Genomic DNA, 21183 nt, shown 5'->3' with positions numbered 1-21183 from the left:
AAAAATTTTGAGAGAGAAAAATTTTTACTTTTCACATAGATGGTCTCTCTCTCTCTCTCTCCTTCGTTCCTCTTGTTGTTCTTCGAGAAATTATATGTTGCCATATAAACATGTACAGGTCGTACGATAGAAGTACCACCCTTGATATTTGATCCAACAGCAGCTCTCAGAAAGTGAGCAGCTGTTGGATCAAATATCAAGATGGGATGATGAGCACGTGTTTGTATAAGTGTTTCTATGGCCTCTCATCATGTAATTTCTTTTTCATCTTCTACTTCTCTTCGTCTTTTCCTTCATTTTATTCTTCTTCTTCTTTTTATGAAGCACAGTGACTGAAGTCTCCATACGTCATCTCATAGTCATATTAAGAGGAAGAAGCGGAGAAAAGATTTTGGAATACGAAAAAGGACAAAGAAATCACTACAAAATATACAGAACAGAAAGAAAAATAGAAGAGCGGAAAGAAATAAAAGAGAAAGGGCATTAAAAAAAATGGCTGTTCTCAAGGGTGTATTGCACTCTTTAAAACTACTAGTACAAATTGGCTCTAAAAATACAAAGGCTGCTTGTAAAAATTACGAATACATATCTAAAAGGACAAAATTGTCACTTTAATATGGCTTTTTACCACCTTAAAATAGTTGCAAAAGAGAAACAATGTAACCATTAGAGTTCTCTCTGAATTGGGTGATGTCCATGTTGAAACGGTTTTAGGGTGTTACAGGAGCATTTTTGTACGTAATAAAGTTAGTCATTAATGTACTTTTTGGTACTCTCAAAATACAACTAGATTTCAATATATCCCATTCCCATTCCCATTCCATCTCTCCAATTCCTACCTTCCAAAAATTGACAATCCACAGAATCCAAAAATAGGTTTCTCCTCTCTACTCATCCCTTTCCTTCTCTCTCTCTCTGCCCTCAAACTGCATGACCTAGAAATCCGCTATTACGGGCTATGTGCCAGACAACCCTATTAGGAATGCTTCAGCTGGGAGCTGGGTGTGACCTTATTTTAGTATAATGCGGCATGCCATTTGGGTTCTACCTGCACTGCGCATTAGCTTTGCTTTGGATCTCCTGTGCCCCAAAAATCACACCAATTATGCAATCCCAACGTCAAGTAAGGTGCATTTTTTGTGTGTGAGATTCAAATAATGGGAACATGTTATTGGTCGTCCAATGAATAGAAGCAAACAATGTGTGAGATTCAAAGCAAGACCTTTGAAATGGACTGTTCAAATAATTCAAAGTTGGGACCCACTATGCCAAGATGGCCATGCCTCATTGTATTAGAATGAAGTCCAAATCTCGGACCAATACTTTTTAATATTAGAAAAAGTTTGATTTTTGAGTTAAAAAATTGAGATTTCACCCATTTCGTGCAAAATCCGAAATTTCGGCAAAATCCTGTAACATGTCGGGAATTGTGGATTTCGGTTTCAGTCTGGACCCAAATCCGAAATTTCGGACGAAATTCAAAACCATGGTCTCAAGGGAAGTGACATATTCACCTATTTTCTTCCTCGGGCCACACTCCTCTAGTGTTTTTTTTTTTTACACTTGACCGGGTAAATATACCATTTCCCTTGTAGTGTAAAAAGATTAGTTATAAATACATTAGACGGGGTGCCCCACGGAACAAAGAGGACAAAGTGGGGAAGAGCCAAACTCGCACCATTTTCTTCCATGGGCCAGCCCCAATCATTCACACTTCTTACAGGGCCAGGGCCCAGAGGAAGTAAAGGGGAGCGAATTTGTCATTCCCCTATAAAGTTAAACCACATGTGGGGGTCCGCCTGACGCCGTCAAGACCGACGTTATCTTTTTCCCCTTTTAATTTTGAAATGAAAACCAGATCGGACGCCAAAACTCATTTAAATCCGATTTATTTCTCTCAGCCGTTTTCGGACGCTTGTCCGGCCTTTACATTCCTGATGCTTCTTCCTCCAAGAGAGAGAGAGAGAGAGAGAGAGAGAGAGGGAGAGGGAGAAAAATTGTTCCGTTTTTTTTTTTTCTTTTCCATCTTTTCCGTGAAAACCCTAGGTTTCCTCCAGAGCCCTAGGGTTTATCTGCTACAAAATAATTTTCTCTCTTTTTCCTCTTACATTTTAGGGGTTATGAGAGGAATCAGAGCTTGAAATATTCTGTGAATTTCTAACGGAGTCGATGGTTTCGATCGGCCTTTGATATGCAATATTTTGTTGGTGAGACCAAATTCTTATGGTTTTTGAGATGGACGGAAGGCGGATTTCCGTCAGCCCTAGGCCATGCTGTGGTCGCCGGATAGTTGCAAAGAAACGGCCGCGTGTTGATGGGTTTGTAAACAGCGTGAAGAAGCTGCAGAGGCGAGAGATTTGTTCGAAGCGCGATCGTGCTTTTAGTATGAGCAACGCCCAAGAGAGATTCAGGAATATACAGCTCCAGGTTTGTGGCTTTTTATTCTTTAACTTTTTTCCCTATATTTTTGTATATGCGTGTTTCTCTATTTATAGTTGGGTTTATTTTCTACTTCCTGCATTTTTTTTTTCTATTTATAGTTGGGCTTGATGGCAAAAAAATTAAGTTGAAAATTGGAAAAATTAGTGTAAACTGGTGCTTGTTACGCCCTTTGGGTGAATTGATATTACAAAATTCTAGTTTGAGCTGGGTTGAAAGGCATTGAACTTATGATTATGTGATTGGGGGTTATACAGCGCTCGGCCTGAGCAAGGTGATCTTATTCATTTGGGAAAGAAACTGTACATATGGGGCTCATTATGTGGTAATCCTGACTTTTCATCTATGTGGCAAGCACAGAGGGGTTTGCCATACCCCAAAGCTCTTTGTCATTAGAGGATATAACTGCCTTGTTGGTGGCCTGGAACCGATGCTTAGAAAAAATTTATAGCCAGGTGTCTCCATTCAACTTTCAAAAGTTCAAGCATTGACATGGATGGCTGTTTTGCAGAAAATTAGGACTTTTGATAGGGCAAAGAAGAGGAAATTTTACTTGGAAAATTGATGTTTTATGTGTAACAAGGAGGAAGAGTCAGATGATCATCTTCTTGTGCATTGCAAAGGGGCAGCAGTAGTTTGGTCCGAGGTTTATGAGTGGTTTGGAGTCTCACGGTTGCAGCCAAGGTCAGTAAGAGAGGTTTTAGAAGGCTGAAATTGTAAACCCTTGGGAAGCATTGGTTGAATGATGTGAAACACGGCTCCCTTGGCTATTTGGCGGGGATTCTGGAAGTAGCAGATTGATTGTAGTTTTCAAAACAAGTGCAGCTCATGGAAATCGTTGAATATTAAGTTGGAGCTGATCTGTTGAGCATTTTGCAGTGAAGAATATAGAGGCTACTCATGAAATAATGTTAGATGTAAAAATATTGTGTTAGGGAGGAGCCCAAAAAATAAAATTATAGCTCGTTGGACACCACCACCCCAAACTGAATTTTGATGGTTGCTCCCTTGCAACTCCAGAATCCAGATCGGTAGGTATCCGTTGGAGAGAGAGAGAGAGAGAGAGAGAGAGAGAGAGAGAGAGAGAGAGAGAGAGAGGAGAAATTCCTTTACCATATCCGGGTCAGTGGCAGCTAATCTGTTCGGCATTTTTAGGGAAGAATTTAGAGGATATTCTCATGACATAATGTCAAATTGAAAAAGTTCTCCTAGGAAGGGTCCCACAAAGAATAGCACGATTTTAGAGGGGGATTCGTTGGATGTGATCTGTTGCTTAGAGGGCCGGTCGTGCCACCTTGGCGTTTGTGCGTTTTTTTGTATTTTTTCTTCCTCCTGTGTTCTATTTGGGTGGACCATCTCGGTCTTCCTTTGTTTTAATGAAATTTTTACCATTCAAAAAAAGGAAGGGTCCCAAAAAAGAAGATTAAAGCTTGAAAAACCCTGTCCCTTCAAACCTCATTAAGCTGAATTTTGATGTATCAACGTGCATTGGGGTGTTAGGAATGCTAATGGAGAATTCTTTTATCATATTTGAATCATTACCACAGTGAATGTGACAAGTACAGCTCATGAAAATCAGTGATGCTGAAGATTAAGTTGGATCTGATCAGTTTGGTGTCTTATGGGGAAGAATTTAGAGGATACTCATGAAATAATGTTAAGTAGAAAGAAGTTCTGCTAGGGAGTGTCCCAAAAAAAGAGGATTAAAGCTCATCGGAACACTCGCCCCTCAAATCTCATTAAGCTGACTTTTATGGTTGCTCCATTGGCAACCCCAAATCAATGGGGAAATCAAAGGTGGCATAGCCCGCCGAAGTCAGAGAGAGAGAGAGAGAGAGAGAGAGAGAGAGAGAGAGAGAGAGAGAGATCTTTTATCATATTTGGATCCAAACGGCTAAAGGGAGGTGGAGGTGAGACGACTTATAACCGGGATTAGATTGGTTAGGACAATACTGATGGGAAGGCTTCCTGTTGAAGAGGATTGGTGTTTGGGGATGCTAATGGAGGAGTTCCTTTTATCATATTTTGGTTCAATCGGCAGAACGGAGGTGGAGGAGGGAGCACTTATAGCTGGGGTGAGAGTGTTTAGGACAATACTGATGGGAAGGCTTCTTGTAGAAGAGGATTCATCCAACATCATTTTTTGAATGAGGTGACAAAATGGGGCCATGGAGACTTGGAAATTGTGTGAGTGGGATTAATGAATGTTGAGAGAGGTAGAGAAAAGAGAGAAAGTAAAGAGTGAGCGGGATTAATGAAACTACGATTGACTTTATGGAAAGATGTAAAAACATACCTTACCAAGAAGTGCGAATCAATTGATTGAAAAGCTAATAAAATCAATGGCTAGTTCTACGGAGTCATGTTATGAGCAGTATCTGCTCGCTGATTTATATTTGTAGCCTTTTCTATTTTTAACAAAGTTGTCCTATCAAAAAAAATTCCGAAAGTTCAATGAGGGGATGACTGGGATCGTCAAATTATTTTTTTGAGGGAGTGGGCTTAAGATATTGCCCCTCCAAGTTGCAGTGTAGCTTAGGAATCTACGTTACCCAATCCAAAATTTGGTCCCGTCTTGCATGTAAGGTTGGTGGGTTGAGCTCTGTAGATATCTTTTGATATATTTTATATTGAGTATATGAAGTTAATTAAATTGGAAAGAAGAATTTGTTTGGCCCAGGTGGCAACCCAAGAAGGGGGCGGGAGTGAATTGGGTGTTCTTTAACAGATTTGACAATTAAGACGAAGACCAAATTAAAAGATAAAGAACTTGGAAGATATAAAGCAATGCACAAAACCTCATGGGGAGTTAGCTGCACCCAGGAATGATATAAAATAAAAGGTAAGAAATAGAGTAATATGTGCACCGATAAGCAATGCACAAAAGATAAAAGATAAGCAATAGAGTTAGAAGATGTGCATCTATTTTATAGTGGTTCGGCCATATCCCGGCCTACATGCACTCTCACGTGATATTCCCTCTTGTGCTTCCACTATCCGGATCTTCTTATGGGTGAAGACCAAACCGTTTACAAGCTTCCTGGGGTTGAATTAGTGTCCTCCCACCAAGACAAGGCTTTATCCCCAAGTCTTGAGTCTGAAGGTTGATGCTGTGTCATTCTCACCAGATTACAACAAGAAGAAAAAAAACATCTTCTTTCAAGGTAGATTTACAATGGCAGCTCAAAACAATACTCAAGCAAGATTACAAGTGAATCCCTCCCTAATCCCTCAAATGATCTCACAAATAGTGGCTCAAGGGTTTAACACTTAGTATGTACTCTAAGATAAGCCTGTGAGTATTCCCTTTGAGTCTAAGGGGCTTAGGACCTCTTTATATATAGCATGAAATCGAAAACGGATAATGATTGTCACATACTACGAGATAGTTTTTGTAACTTTCCACAAAAAAAGGCAAGTTTGCTCTTATCATCAAAACACACACGATTCTTGAAAAGGTGGAGGGAGGGAAAAAGACCCTATTGCCCTTTCTGACATATTCAGAGCCCAATGTCAATCCTTATCTTTCAACTCTATATTTGAATATTTTATTATTTCTCACGTCTCTTTTGGCTGAGAATGACCACGTTATTAGTTATTCCTTTAACGTTCCTCGTCCCATTGTATCAAGAAACACCCATCGTCCAAACATATCAAGTACGCCGCCGGAATATAGAGCATGATGCCGGAGTCTCGAGTACGTCGCCGGAATATCGAGTACGCTGTCAGAATCTCGCATACGCCGCTGGAATATCGAGTTCGCTGCTGGAATTTTTGGGTTCAAACATGTGCTTAAAACATATCGAGTACGCTGCCGGAATCTTGAGTACGCCGCCTGATTCTAGAGTATGTCGCCGCAATATCAAGTACGCTGCCGGAATTTATGGGTTCAAACATGTGTTTCAAACATATCGAGTACACCGTTGGAATATCGAGTACGCCAGCAGAATATCTGAAGTATATGAAAATGTGTCCATTTGTCAAGGATCCAACAGTTCTCTGCTTTTTGCTGACGGCAAAGATCAAAACGAACCCAAGGTTTTTTGAGTTCAAACACATGTTCAAACGAACTAAAGGATGACAGCTAAGGTGAAATGCATTAAATGCAGCTCTAGTTTATCTCGAAGATAATACTAAAATATAAAAAAGGTGGTCACAAAAATAATCATGTCAAGTACTGATTCTGTCAGGAAGAGCATTAGGGTCTTTTGTGGACTACTTTTTAAAGAATCGTGCTTGTTTAGTAGATAAGATGAAAGGTTTCGAGATTCGTAGTATTTGGCAATTATTATCCGTATTCCGTACTTTTCTCGACCTTAATGCCCTTCCTGACAGAATCAGCACTTGTCATGATTATCGTTGTGACCACCTTTTTTATATTTTAGTATTATCTTCGAGAGGAACTAGGGATGCATTTAATGCATTTCACATTAGTTGTCATCCTTTGGTTCGTTTGAACATGTGTTTGAACCCATAATACCTTGGGTTCGTTTTAATCATTGTCGTCAGCAATAAGCAAAGACAGTTGGATCCTTAACAAGTGGACATATTTTCATGTACTTCAGATATTCCGGTAGAGTACTTAAGAATCCGACAGCGTACTCCAGTGTTTGAAAACTCCTTGACTGGACAAGGAGCTCGCCCGAGTTGACAAGGATTTTTCTTGGCCGCGTTCCGCGTCGCACACATCCGCGTTCTGCATTTTGCCCTTTAGAGTCAATAAAAACTCCTTTGACTCTCCTGAGTTATGACCGCGTCAGCTGCGTTCTTGGCCGTGTCCGCGCCAAGTTGACAAGGATTTTTCTTGTCCGCCTTCTGCGTCACATCCGCGTTTTTAAACACTGGCGTACTCGATATTTCGACGGCGTACTCGATATGTTTGAAACACATGTTTGAACCTAGAAATTCCGGCAGCGTACTCGATATTACGGTCGGCGTACTTTAGAATCCGGCAGCGTACTAGATATGTTTGAAGCACATGTTTGAACCCAGAAATTCCGGCAGCGTACTCGATATTCCGGGAGCGTACTCTATATTTCGTCGGCGTATTTGATATGTTTGAACGATGGGTGTTTCTTGATACGATGGACCGAGGAACATTAATGGTATAACTAATAACGTAGCCGTTCTCAGCCAAAAGAGATGTGAGAAATAATAAAATATTCAAATCTAGAGTTGAAAGATAATGATTGACGTTGGGCTTTGAATGTGTCAGAAAAGACAATAGAGTCTTTTTTCCTCCACCTTTTCAAGATTTGTGCGTGTTTTGATGATAAGAGCAAACATGCTCTTTTTTTGTGGAAAGTTGAAAAAACTATCCGTTTGCCATACTTTGAAACAACCATCCGTTTGCCGCACTTTTCTCTCCCAACGGCTAGCACGGAGGCTTCCATGGAGCTTCGTGCAACAAGTCATTGCATATAAAGGTCCGTGGAATCCCACGGAGCTCCCGTGGAGGCAATCTGTTTCCCAATTTTTGTTGAATTTTGCAGATTTGCCACGTGCCTTTGATATTGCTTTTAACGATTTGGATGGAGTGTCATACGGGTCCAAACATGTTTGGACACCACGTTGGCCATCCTAGCTTGGGCCCACTTATACAATTTAGTGCATTTAGATTATTTAGAGTTCCCTTATATGTAATTAAAAGAGGGACTAGATTTTACACTCTAAATACTGAGACTTGACTTTGCCTCTTCAATTTAGTCTTCTTCAAATCTTCAGTCTTCTTCTCCTTGGATCAATGCCCTCTTGCTCCAATGATTTTCAATTTTGGTCCATGCCTTGTTTTCCTAAAACATTCTTACACATATTGCAAGCATTTGTTTCACAAAGATCATATTGTGTTTGGAGTCGTCAAAACATGAATGAGGAAGAGACCAAGGGATCTCCTTGGGCTAACGCGCATTGCTTTAGTGAAATTTTTTAGTAAGCTAAAGTTGGTTCACAATCATTACAAAATGGTTTTGGTGCATGTTTCAAAGGCACCGTTATCAATTGCAAAATGGGTTTCATGAAGTTTTGGTAATTTACAATTTATTGGAAGGAAATGTTAGCTTGATGAAAAGTTGTCCCTTGAAAAGTTTGTCGACCTTGCTATTCTTTGGAAGTGATTATTGTGTTGGTAAACATTGGTCTAGTTTTTGACATTGCATTATAACTTTATTTGCATAATCAAACTTCAAAACATCTGGGTAGCTTCTTGTCACAGTGAATTACATCTGTTGTTTGGATAATGCCTTCCACTTTTCCATTGGCCATTGGAGTAATTGAGTTTAACTATTTAGCGTATTTTATTCAAATCAAAGGATACAAGATACCCAATTAAATGAACTAGAATGCTTGACTGGCAGGAACTTGTTTTAGAGCATATTTATTAGAACATAGAGTATTTTCTGAAAAAAATCTTGTTGAACCCACTTTTCCTTGGAAACATATTAACTGATGCATTTATTGATAAAAATCATAAAAATGGTGTATTTTAAAAATAAAAAATTGGTTTATTACTTTTTAAAAAGAGCTGTGGAAAAACCTTGAGATCGAAGGTCCCTCATCACTTGGTGTTATTTCCTCCTCCCCTATTTCTCCATTTTGTCTCTCTTTCCCCCTTTTCCCTTGCATGTCAAAAATCTTTTAGACTTCAAACAACGCTAGAAGGGAGAAGTTGCATGGTAATTCTATTTATGATGCCTTTCCCGCCTCTAATCTTAAGATTGATATATACTTTGTGACCTTTTTTTTTTGAATGGTATGCTTTGTGACCTTAACTAGCTTGTATAATACATCTTGTTATTGTACCAGCTCCTTCTTGGCAATTGTGGTAACTGTGTCTCTCTCTCCTCTGAGCCCAAGTGGGGTCCAGTGTGCAAGGCTCTAGTCCGTAGCAGCGAGTTGAGGCTCTAGACATGCCTCTAATAATACCTTCGGACAACCATTCCACATCCATTGTTTTTTTCTTCATAACTTCAAGGCTACTTGAAGCCTAGAAGGTCGCCTCCTCTTTCTTCTTTATTTTGGAACTGGAAACCTTTGCCTTTTCTAACAGGGGCAAAACATCAAGAAGAATTGATTCTTCTTTTTTATAGCTTCTCTTTGAGGGCGGCAAACTAGCAGGCATGCCATGTCATGAAGTCATCTGCTTATATATTTTATGGGCTTCGCTGTATAAAATGTCTACAATTATACTTTTGTTGATGCGTCTAAAGAAATCTAATTTGCAGGAGGAATTTGATACTTATGATCCCAAGGGACATTGTTTCATGCAACTTCATTTTCTCAAGAAGAGGTCAAAAATTATTGAAATAGTTGCAGCACATGACATCGTCTTTGCTTTGGCACAGTCTGGTGTTTGTGCTGCATTTAGCAGAGGTTAGTGTTATGTTGCAGTACTCATAATCATCTTAACAAAATACTATTTTAACAAAATATTGCTTTTAGATTTTGATGAATCTCATTTGAAGTTGTCACTTGTCTAACATGTCTCATTGTTGAAATTAATGCAGAGACAAACCAGAAGATTTGCTTTTTGAACGTGAGTCCCGATGAAGTCATTCGGAGCTTATTTTATAATAAGAATAATGATTCACTTATTACAGTCTCAGTTTACGCTTCGGACAACTTCAGCTCTTTAAAATGCAGAACCACTAGGATTGAGTGCGTATATCCCATTTAGTCTGACCTAAACTTTTTCTAATCCATCCTTTGAATGCTCCTTTTTCTCAAATGAAGATGTTACTTGTCCATCTGGTTCAGGTACATACGAAGGGGCAAACCAGACGCTGGTTTTGCTCTTTTTGAATCCGAGTCACTGAAGTGGCCTGGTTTTGTAGAGTTCGACGATGTAAATGGAAAGGTTCTTACATACTCTGCACAGGATAGGTGAGTTTTTTGTTCTCATGTCCTAATTCCTGAGCATCACCAATGCTTCTTAGTTTTTGGATTTGAGTATGTAACTTTTTCTTTGAATGGTATATATAACTTTTCTTTTATTGTTGCTTTTTATTAGTGTATACAAGGTGTTCGACCTGAAAAACTATACATTGTTGTACTCCATTGCGGATAAAAATGTCCAAGAAATCAAGATCAGGTAAATCTCTCTCTCTCTCTCTCTCTCTCTCTCTCTCTCTCTCTCTCTCTCTCTCTCAGAGACACACACACCACGAGGGGAAAAATATAATCAGTTTGCTCTTTTTTGGGGTTTTCTTCTCTTGTTGACTAATCCATTTAAACACTCTTACTTTTCCGGAACACATGATTTGTCTAACTAGATATGTGATGCATTAATTTTGTATAATTATATCCACAACTGTTCACAAATACAATTGCTACACTTACCATTCCAAAATACACACACACACACACGCACGCACACGGGCGCGTGCGCGCACACACACACATACACAATTGCTACACTTCATTTATCCAATACTTCCATGGGTTAATTGCTCTTAGACTTTTTTAACATCCCTGAGTTGGCGTAATCTTTAGTGCTTTGAATAATTTTTAATAAGTTCCATTCTATATTTTGGTCTTTTTCTTTTTTCTTCTGTAGGGATACAAATTCCTCTTTTTGTTGGTGTTGCAATACTGCTAGTTCAAGAAAAGAGAATTGCATCATTCAGTGCATTTCAGATTGTTAAAGAAAAATGAAAAAGATAATTACTTGGAGGAGACCACTCAACATGGAGTAAGGGTTAGAGAAGAAGTAACGAATAAGAAGAGAGAAAAAGGAGAAGAGGAAATTTGTGGGGTTAGAAATGCAAATCACACCCCTCATAATTCTTATGAATGACACTAATGAAATTACAAATGATACCATTAGGGCTTCCATAAACTGGCTAAAAATTTAGGACATGTTATCATCAAATATTTTTTTTTGAATGATAATAATCATCAAATAAATAAGCCTTCCTAACCATTAATAAAATAAAATAAAATAAATAAGCCTTCTATACTGTACTTACTAGGGTCATAAGAAATGTCCCTTATCCTTCAACAATTTGAAAACACGATACATGGCGTATCAATAGGCTTTGACCCTAACCTTCATTATACGTCTCTGGCAACATATCAATAACATACTTATCGGCAATAGGTTGATACCAAAATTTGAACTCGCCACGTCAATGCCAAGAAACTATTACAATTGCCCCAAATCTTTGGTTTGCACTTGGTATTGCAAATCTTTTCTCTACATCCATACCTCTCCTATCATTCCATGTAACAATAATACTATCCACATAGACAACTAGTATCATCATGCTAGTATTCTGTCTTCATACAAATATCGAGTGGTCCATATGACTTCGAAGAAAGCCATACTTGGTAATAATAGAACTAAACACGAGGTGATTGCTTCCTGCCGTAAGTAGCCTTTCTAAACTTACAAACCTTACCTGACTAGTGCAAACCTAGGGTTCGCACGTTCTTGTAGAGAACTTCAGGGTCCACTCTTAAGTGAGTTGGATCACATTACTGACTCTACATGAGCAATAAATCTGGAGGTTGCTCCATATATACTTCCTCTTGTAAGTCACCGTGAAGAATGACATTCTTTACATCAAGTTGCCAAATAACCACTCTTTATTGGCAACGATAAAGGTGATAAAGGTAATCACTCTGTTTGAATTAAGCTTTGCAACATTGGCAAAGATCTTTGAATAATCAGTACTGAAGGTATGTGTATAACTTTTAAGGTCCGTTCGTCTAAGATTATGACCACAGATTGTGAGTCCGAAACAAATTATTGGACTAAAAAAAACGTTTAATTTTGAGTCCAATAATCAGTTTTGGACTCACAATCTATTGTCAAAATCTAAAACGAACGGGGCCTTATCAGTGACACCCTTCAATCTCTCTACAGTTCCATCAGGAACATACTTTAATTTATAAACCCGTCTACAACACCATTCTTCCCTGTAGGTAGCTCATATAGATCCCGTGTATGATTTTGTTTAAGAGTAGACATTTCATCTTGCATAGCCTTCATCCGTCATAAGAAAGTTCCTCCTGCAACCTACTAATTTTGATTATAGAAACAATGTGAAAGGACATTTATAGGAAGGAGATAAACAGCGAATCAAAGAACTTTTATAGGAAGGAGATAAAGTGATAAACTACAGTCAAAGAGATAAAGTGATAAACTGTAAAAGGAAACAAAAGTAGCATGTGGATGTGGAGTACATGACCTAGCAAAGGTTAGAAAACCTGGCGAGTCAACTCCTGACTTGTCTGAATTGACTAGTTTTAAAATAAATCCAATTCAAAATATGGGTAGACTCAGATCATTCGACAAAAGGTGGACTCGGTTTTAAATAACAGTCCAGTGATTCGTTTAGTCATAGAATACCGACCGGGATTAAAACTATTTCTACTTCTATTTCCATCACCTCGAAAAGGAAAGTTTATGACTCCATTTAGCATACTTCTCAAGAAAAAGGAAGTAATTGACTATATTTAGGAGTTTTGAAGCTATTTAATTTTTTTTTATGAATTTCCTCATATGGAAGCTTTCTCGTCCAATAAATAACTGCCCTCTCCTGCCAGCTCCAACGAGGAAAAATAGTGAAAAGACAAACACAAATCAGATCAAGGCACTTGTGGATCTTGCTCTGATACCATGTTAAAGTAAAGAGAATTTCCTTGGGGTGACCAGCTGGGCCATGATGTTACTGTAAGAGAAGGAGAAAAATATAAGAGAGAAAAGAGTGGCATAGGAAATTCGTGGGGTTTGAAGTGCAACCCCCACGACCCTCAAATTACGTAATGAAATTACAGATGATGCCATTAAAGCACATTATGATGGGCCCTATTCTAATTAGCCATTAATAATAAACAAAACTGTTGTATAAACAAATACTGAATTGTAATACTACTATGAAAGCTGTTTTTCCGTGCCTCATCTGCAATTTGGTCTCACTGCTTCAATTCTCATAATTTTCATCGTGTCCCTAATGGTATGCTTTGAATTGTTTTCCACCATTCTAGATTAATTGCCTGCTTTTCTGATTTGAATGGAAGTTCCATTATATAATATTTGGGCATATGAATTTATCCGTGCTCGCCTTATTTTGCTTCTGTAACAGCCCAGGTATCATGTTGTTAATATTTACTAGAGCTAGCAGTCATGTCTCTCTCAAGATCCTGTCCATAGAGGATGGCACTGTTCTTAAAGACTTCAACCATCTCCTTCATCGGAATAAAAAGGTGGATTTCATCGAACAGTTCAATGAAAAGCTTCTTGTCAAGCAGGAAAATGAAAACCTACAAATTCTTGATGTGAGCTTTTCTTTTTCTCTTCAATTCTCCCCCCCCCTAAAGTGATATTTTTCGAAGCTATGATACTTATTAGCACCTGCTAGATGTAATTATTAGCACTTCATGTAGGTCCGGAATGCCGAGCTTACAGAAGTATGTAGAACAGAGTTTATGACTCCTTCAGCATTTATCTTCTTATACGAGAATCAATTGTTTTTGACATTTCGGAATCGTACTGTTGCTGTCTGGAATTTTCGAGGAGAACTTGTAACTTCATTCGAAGATCACCTCTTGTGGCACCCAGACTGCAACACCAACAACATTTATATCACGAGTGATCAAGATCTTATAATCTCTTATTGCAAGGCTGATTCTGATGATTCATCTGTCGAAGGAAATGGTAAACCCTCGCTCACTCATGCCTTGCTTTTCCATGCCAATTTTTGGAGACCTTATGCTCCAAGATGTTGGAAATATCAGGAATTTCAAAATATGATTGCATTATCCAAAATGATTTTTTTTTTTAAAATTATAAGAGCAGTACTTTTTTTTTCAAAATTTCTTTTCCTCATTTTTTTTTCAGTAATTATGAAGGTTTAATTAACATTTTTTATAGTAATATACAAACGATGCTATTGTTCTAGCTACTTGTGTTGTACTTGTGCCTATAGTTTAGTTGGACTCCATAAATACCCAAAAGAGAATTGCTGGGTGCAAAAAGTGAGAGGGAATATGTCTGTCCGGGGTTTCTTCAGTCGTCGAAATGCCATTTATGGACAGAGTGTTCAATTCCCGGCTGGGCTGAGCTTCTCGGACCAAGGCATTTGCTACTGTAATTTAGAATGGATATCCCCGTCCTATTTAGACCTTATGGACTGTGGATATTCAGCTCAAGAAGCGTTTTCCACTCTTAATATCTCCAAAAGCTGCTGCCAACGATCTTTGATCTTCCTTAGTCAATGAAGAACTTCAGAGCTTCCATGGGTATCCCACAGACCTTACTCCAGATCTCTTGGGAGTCGGGAGCTTCTGGGATCGATAAATAGGAGGTTGGAATTAAAAAAATGGCAATATAAATGGCAGGGGACAGAGCCAAAATATAGCATCAGTGACTGGAAGTGTTTGAATTGCAATTACTACAACTTTGGTCTGCGGAACATCTGTTGAAGATGCCTGGAGCCTAAGGGGCCGTCTGGATACACAGATTTTAGAATCTGGGATTTCTTCAAAATTGTAGCTAAGAGACAAGAGAAGCAGCAGACCAGCCGTAATTTTTGACTCGTTTTTTACTTCTCGCCCTTGTTTTCGTCAGCAAGAGAGTAGCAAATCCTCCCATATTTCCAGGTTTTAGAAATCTCAGGATGCAGGAGAGATTTTTAAAACCTGAATTTCTCACTTAAAATCCAAGAAACGATGCCAGGTTAGCATACAACAGCTTGATCATGAACCCTCTTTTACACTGTTTTCAAACTAAAAACTTGGATTCTAAAATCCGCGTATCCAAACGGCCCCTAAGCTGAGCGTAAAAGTTGATTTTGGAAGAAAGGAAGATTTTGGTAAGATGTGGATCCCAAAGATGCCTTACAACATCCTCCCTGAGCCCTCCATGGAAGGTTCCCCACTAATTTCTATACCCATCGAAGTGGTCAACGCTAGGAAAAAGATTCTAAAAAGCTGCTTGATAGGTACCTTAAGGAACCAAACGCTGGTGGAGCAACTTTGGTTCTGGGCTAAAAGACAATGGGGGTTGCCACAACTTAGTAAGCCCTTTTGTCTGAGTCCTCTATCAGTGATCTTTATTTTCGAATCCCAAAGTCAAGCTACCACCATTCTCTGAAAAGGGGGTGACGCCTTGGGAGGCTACCTCGTTTCCCTCCAGCCTTGGTCTCCAATTTTAAATACAGGTGCAAGGACTGTGAGGCTGAGATTTTTCAGCATTCCGCTTCATGCCTGGTCCCTATCTACTGTGGAATCTCTGGGCCAACATTTTGGTCAGATTTTGGAGACCCAACTGTCGGGTAGCCATGACCATTGTATGGAATTTGCTTCTGTGAAAGTATTAACTCCTTTGTGGAATTGTTTACCATCCCAAAAATCATTCTCTGGCCGTGAAGTTTAGCACCCTTTTGAAAGACTTCGACAAACCTTTTAGACCTCCCATCCCTTCAATGGCCTCTTCTCCTTCTTCTTCTCTAGGGTTGTGGGAGGCGGCCTCATTTGAGGTCGGTGATCTACAATTCCTCCGAGAATTAGAATACAATGAACATCTTGCGTCGGAAGAATGTCCGACACCCAAAGAGGTCTCGATGAAAGTACTGAAACAACAGTGGAAGCAGTTTAACTGGTATGTCATGGATAACAGCGAACGATATCTTCTAATGTCAGGCAAATCAGATCCAAAGGAAGTCTTTGTCCAGATTTACAAGATGGACTTCTTTCAGACGGCTTTAGCAGAAGAGCGACATGCTCATTGTCAGCGATGGGAGGAGATAAAGGCGGCAGAGATTGACCGACTAGAAAAACTTCTGAGCCACTCTAGAGGGACTCGGGACACTCTTGACCGAGAAGTGAGCCTAGACTAGAGATCCGGAACCGTATAGGCTGTTGAAGATATGCAGGAGGCGAACTCATCCCTTTTGGAACCTCTGGAGCTGGAAGAGGAAATAGTCATTCCCCGAGAGGAGATGGATGAATTGTTAGCAGTAGGAGATGTCTTTGGAATAGATTTTGAGTAAGATCTGGACGCTACTAAAAAGTTATTTCAAGCCATGGCAATTAGGACTTTGCAGGAATGTAAAGAGGTTGTACAGGCGCAGGTGGTTAAGGGGGCCGAGGGTTTCAACCCTGAATAAAAGCCTTCCGGCCCCAAAAGGAAAAAAGGAGAGGAAAGTGGAGAGAGGAAAAACAGCAAAAAGAAAGTGGAAAAGAAAAGGGATAAGGAAAATCTATTTATGATGAGGCAAGTTAAACCCCAACCTTGCCAAGCTTTTCGCAATGGGTAGTTTTGTTTTGACGTTGTTAGAGGCTTCTTTGAAGCTATTTTGAAGTTATCTTAGAAGGTTTGATGACCTTTGATGATGGTGATTGCGATGTTTATCTATGACGGTTTTACAGTCCAAACAGCAAATGGAAAATCTTGACTTAATCCTGAAGTGTATAATCCGCTAGACTTGGCTTGAGAGACTCAGTTTTTCGCCTTGTTTCCGTTCAGGATTCTTGTACTTCATGTCTGTTTTAGGACTTCGTTTGGCCAGCTTGGTATCTTTACTAGAGGCTTCTTTGAAGCTATTTTGAAGTTATCTTAGAAGGTTTGATGACCTTTGATGATGGTGATTGCGATGTTTATCTATGACGGTTTTACAGTCCAAACAGCAAATGGAAAATCTTGACTTAATCCTGAAGTGTATAATCCGCTAGACTTGGCTTGAGAGACTCAGTTTTTCGCCTTGTTTCCGTTCAGGATTCTTGTACTTCATGTCTGTTTTAGGACTTCGTTTGGCCAGCTTGGTATCTTTACTAGAGCAAAGGGAGCTAGAGGAGGTGCACATAGGGCACTTCTAATCTTAATATGAATGATTACTTGATTAGTATTTAAAAGGTAGGAAGAAGGTGATGTTGGGTAATTGCTTTAGTATTGGTATGACATGTTTAGTTAATGGTCTCGGGTATGCCCGTGCTTTTATATTTTGAAACCGTTGTAACGCAGGTTGGGACTCCTGGTCCCGAATGCCAGTTAAATATTAATGAAATTCGTCACTTTTCAAAAAAATAGTTTAGTTGGACTTGCATGTTGATATTCGATATTGAGGCCCTGCTCTTTGGATGCTCGTGTGCATATTCATAGTGGTGTAATTTGCACCAGTGTTTGAAAACAACATGCGGGCCAAAACTAGGCCACGACAAATCATAGTTAGCTTGGCATGGCTCGGCTTGGGATGAACGTTTTGTCACTGGTCAGATCAATTGATCCAATCATTTCCATGTGGCACGAGTGGGGCCCAAAATATGTCTGTTAGGAAAGAGCCTAACAAACTCCTTTCTTTGTATCAATTTTCATTGAATTGATATGACTGACGCCTTGGGAGTCTTGTTGTTTCAGTGTATACATTGTTGGGACATAGTAGTTGAGTAGGGAGTGTATGTTGTGTGGGGCTCCTTGCTACTATATATATGTGGTCTTATATGTATTTGTAGGGTGGGGGCGTCTTGTCCTTGTACGCCTATGTACTTGAACTTCTCTTACTAATGAAAGTTACTTTTGTGTGAGTGAAGGTCGTGAGGAAGGAAAGCATTTAAGACACATTAGTAAAGTGAGAGGATGCATGCACACCTTTGCAATGTGTGGTCCTTGGTATTGGGAACTTGTGTTTTAAGAATTATAAGTCTCCTAGAAAAATGGTTATGGTATACGGTTGAAGAGAAGGATGCCGGCCCTCTGGAGAAGGGTCAAGGAAGATATGGGAACGGTGGGTGGAGAGACTCGTGGATGTGGCCTTTGTATCCTTAACGTTTTTGGGTACATGTTCTTTCTGGTTCTCCTGTCAGGAGAGAAATCCTCTTTCCGGTAGGATTGCATTTTGGTGGCCTCCTATCTCTCTTCCGGGTGCAAGGATTTTGTTGGACAACGGCTTTTCAAATTATCAATATGTTTTCTTAAAATGGTTTTCAATGTGCTGGACTGCTGGGTCTTTCCATAATCTGTTATTCATCTTGTGTGGAGTGGTGTTGTCGGCATCAATGGGAAATTGGAAAATCGTCTGGACTATGTCCGCCTTTGCCTTTGTGTGGACAATTTGTAAAGAAAAGAACCGTAAAATCTTCAAGGGTCAAAATTTATTGGGGAGGTCAATGGCCCAGTCTTTAGGTTGGGTCCTTTGGAAGAAAGGGTTCTAGTGTTATTTGGCTTGAGATCTTTGTAGAAAATGGAAAGAAATCATTTATGTCAAGTGTTATGAAGGTGAATTTGCTGTCTTATCTTCGGGTAATCTGAGATTGGGTAAGTTTGCTGTGTGTTCAGGAACAACAAGACATGTGAAGGATCTGAATTAAACTGATGTTCATGCTCTTCTGTATGTTGCTTTTGTATTTTACTTATTTATTTTATCTCGAAGGGACACCATTGGTTGAAAGTATGAGTCATCCAACGTCAACTTGTTGCTGTCTTGTCATAGCCTTACTCTTGACAATTTCACTTAGTGGATAAGATTATCACTATTTGTAAAGGAGATTATGTTTTTCCAATCTTAGATAGGCTCATGTAAATAGATATTCATTGGCTAAAGGTGTTAGTGGGTAGTAGTGCACTCTACCCCTAGTGTAACTTTATATTTTCCTTTTTTTAATACAATTTTGTTATCTTATCATGAGGAAACAAGAACAAACAATTGACAAACAAACCTTTCAAAAAAAAAAAAAAAAAAAAATTTGACAAACAAACAGGTACTATAGTTTCTACACCTGTGCGGCTTGCATTGTTGTTTGGGTTATTATTATAGTTCTAATGTGACTGATTTCCTGGTGCAGCTGGGTCAATCAATATTAGCAATATCTTGACGGGCAAATGCCTTGCGAAGATCCAATCGGATAAGTCGAAGGACAAGTCGAAGAAACGGTCCCATAGTTTCAAAATCAGGAACACAGTTGCAGAAGCTCTGGAGGACATAACAGCCCTATTTTATGATGAAGAGCGCAATGAAATCTACACCGGAAACCGTCAAGGTCTCGTCCATGTATGGTCCAACTGATTCTTTATTTCACGGCAGTTAAATATTCGGTGATTTCGCATGAGTGGATGTGTTTGGGAAACCATATTCTGGCGAAGGAGAATTGAATCCAGGAAATGAACATGGCAGCGGCAAATTTTGCGATGATCAATATGCCATTCTGATTTCCTTGTTCTGTAGGCGAGCGGAGATCGATTAACTATTTTGAAAGGTTGCTAGCTTTCAAGCCAAGTTTATTCACTGTCAAGTTTACACCCTATTAAATATGCTCGGCCGTTGATCTCATTATCCTTGAAGAGAGTCTTCATTCTACGCATATCTGATGTTTGATGATATGCCTATGCAGACCTAGCCTGGGCTGGGACCTACCTATGTGTTGTTTATTTTTATATCTCAACTGTAAGGGACTGGTGATCTCTAGCCCTTTGTCTAAACCATACAGAACTTTCATTTTGGGGGAGATGCACCATGAAGGGATTCTGTTGGAGTGATGGGCTTAAACTGATCTGTTTCTGATGTTTGTAATTCATTCATAACTGATGTTCCATTGCAGGGCTGATTTTGCTGATGTTTTTCATTATAATTCTTTTTCTTCTACTTGCATGATTGCTTTAGTCCAGATGTTATGAATCTTGAAAAGTTTTGCCTCTGTCGAAATCAATTCAAAAATCTTTCAGTTGGGGAATCCGTATTGCATATCAAAAGATTTCAGATTAGTTCAAAAAAATTTATTTTAATGATAAAATTTTCAGGTCAGTTAAAAAACAAAATTATTTATTGTTAAAAATATCACATATTGACCCCACATAAATATGATAAGAACATGGATTTAAATATCGGTTTCCGTTTCAGCCGAAATTTGGAACAAAAAAGAAGAATTAATTATTGCATTGAACTCCCCAGGGACTCTCGGGACATCTCTAAGTAATTTTTTTTTAAAAATGAATGTTCAGTCTACAATTTGTGTGTCTATGTAGTTTATTTAGGTAAATTAGTCATAGTATGTAGTTTATTTAGGTAAATTTCTGTGACTAATTTAAACTTATAAATGAGTAAACTAATGCTTGTAAACAATAAAATTAACCCAAACCACATACAAGAATATAGTGAAGTTGATGAGAAAATACAACAGGATTCAGTTAGCAAAACAACCAGATTCGAGTATCGATTGAAAAGCAAATATAGGAAAAAACTGATTTTGTAGGAAAAAGTCTATTAGCAAATAAATAATAATAAGTAACCCGAGAGTCCCTGGGGAGTTCTTGAAGTGAACCAAAATTTGCCACTCATTCATTTCAATATTGCCGGCCACTTTGAATTGAATATCAGAGGCTTGGCAGACTCACAATGAATTAAACCTGATTGAAGGTAAGGTTTGCCAAAGAAAATATGTCAATGAGACCTACCAAGTTTATTAAACCAAATTAGAAGCACAAAATGGACCAAAAGGGAAACCAAATTAGAACAAGAAAATGGACCATGCATCCAAACAGACCGCAAGGCTTTCTTTAGATGATGTATTTGCTGCAGAAATAGCTTAGGGGTGTAACTTGGGTCAGGCTCAACCCGAACCCGACCCAATTTTGCCTCGAGCAACTTCACCCGATTTTGGCTCCGGATTGGCATTTCCTCTAGTTGGGTTGGGAAAACTTAACCTGATTTAATTTCGGGTTGGGTTAGGGTTGAGGCCTCGAGCAACTTCACCCGACCCAAACCCTACCTTATCTAATTTTATGGTGATTTCTTAGGGCTATGATTTATATTT

General features: G+C 39.0%; 1 protein-coding gene across 1 annotated transcript; it reads left to right on the top strand.

The window, feature by feature from the left end:
* The first annotated feature begins 1947 nt into the window (after positions 1-1947).
* LOC143849751 (Transducin/WD40 repeat-like superfamily protein) lies at positions 1948-19970 on the top strand. The gene is made up of 8 exons (XM_077358929.1): positions 1948-2427; positions 9660-9807; positions 9942-10092; positions 10192-10317; positions 10445-10525; positions 13524-13716; positions 13825-14095; positions 19219-19970. The coding sequence occupies exons 1-8, from the start codon at positions 2224-2226 to the stop codon at positions 19437-19439; spliced, it is 1395 nt and encodes a 464-aa protein (XP_077215044.1). The 5' UTR covers positions 1948-2223; the 3' UTR covers positions 19440-19970.
* The last annotated feature ends 1213 nt before the right edge of the window (positions 19971-21183 follow it).

The sequence above is a fragment of the Tasmannia lanceolata genome, unplaced genomic scaffold, assembly GCF_043159265.1.
Source record: "Tasmannia lanceolata isolate RefF3 unplaced genomic scaffold, GAP_Taslan_0.1 ptg000018l, whole genome shotgun sequence".
NCBI classification, from domain to species: domain Eukaryota; kingdom Viridiplantae; phylum Streptophyta; class Magnoliopsida; order Canellales; family Winteraceae; genus Tasmannia; species Tasmannia lanceolata.
The sequence above is the reverse complement of the archived record's forward strand: the minus strand, read 5'-3'. Positions and strand labels throughout refer to the sequence as shown.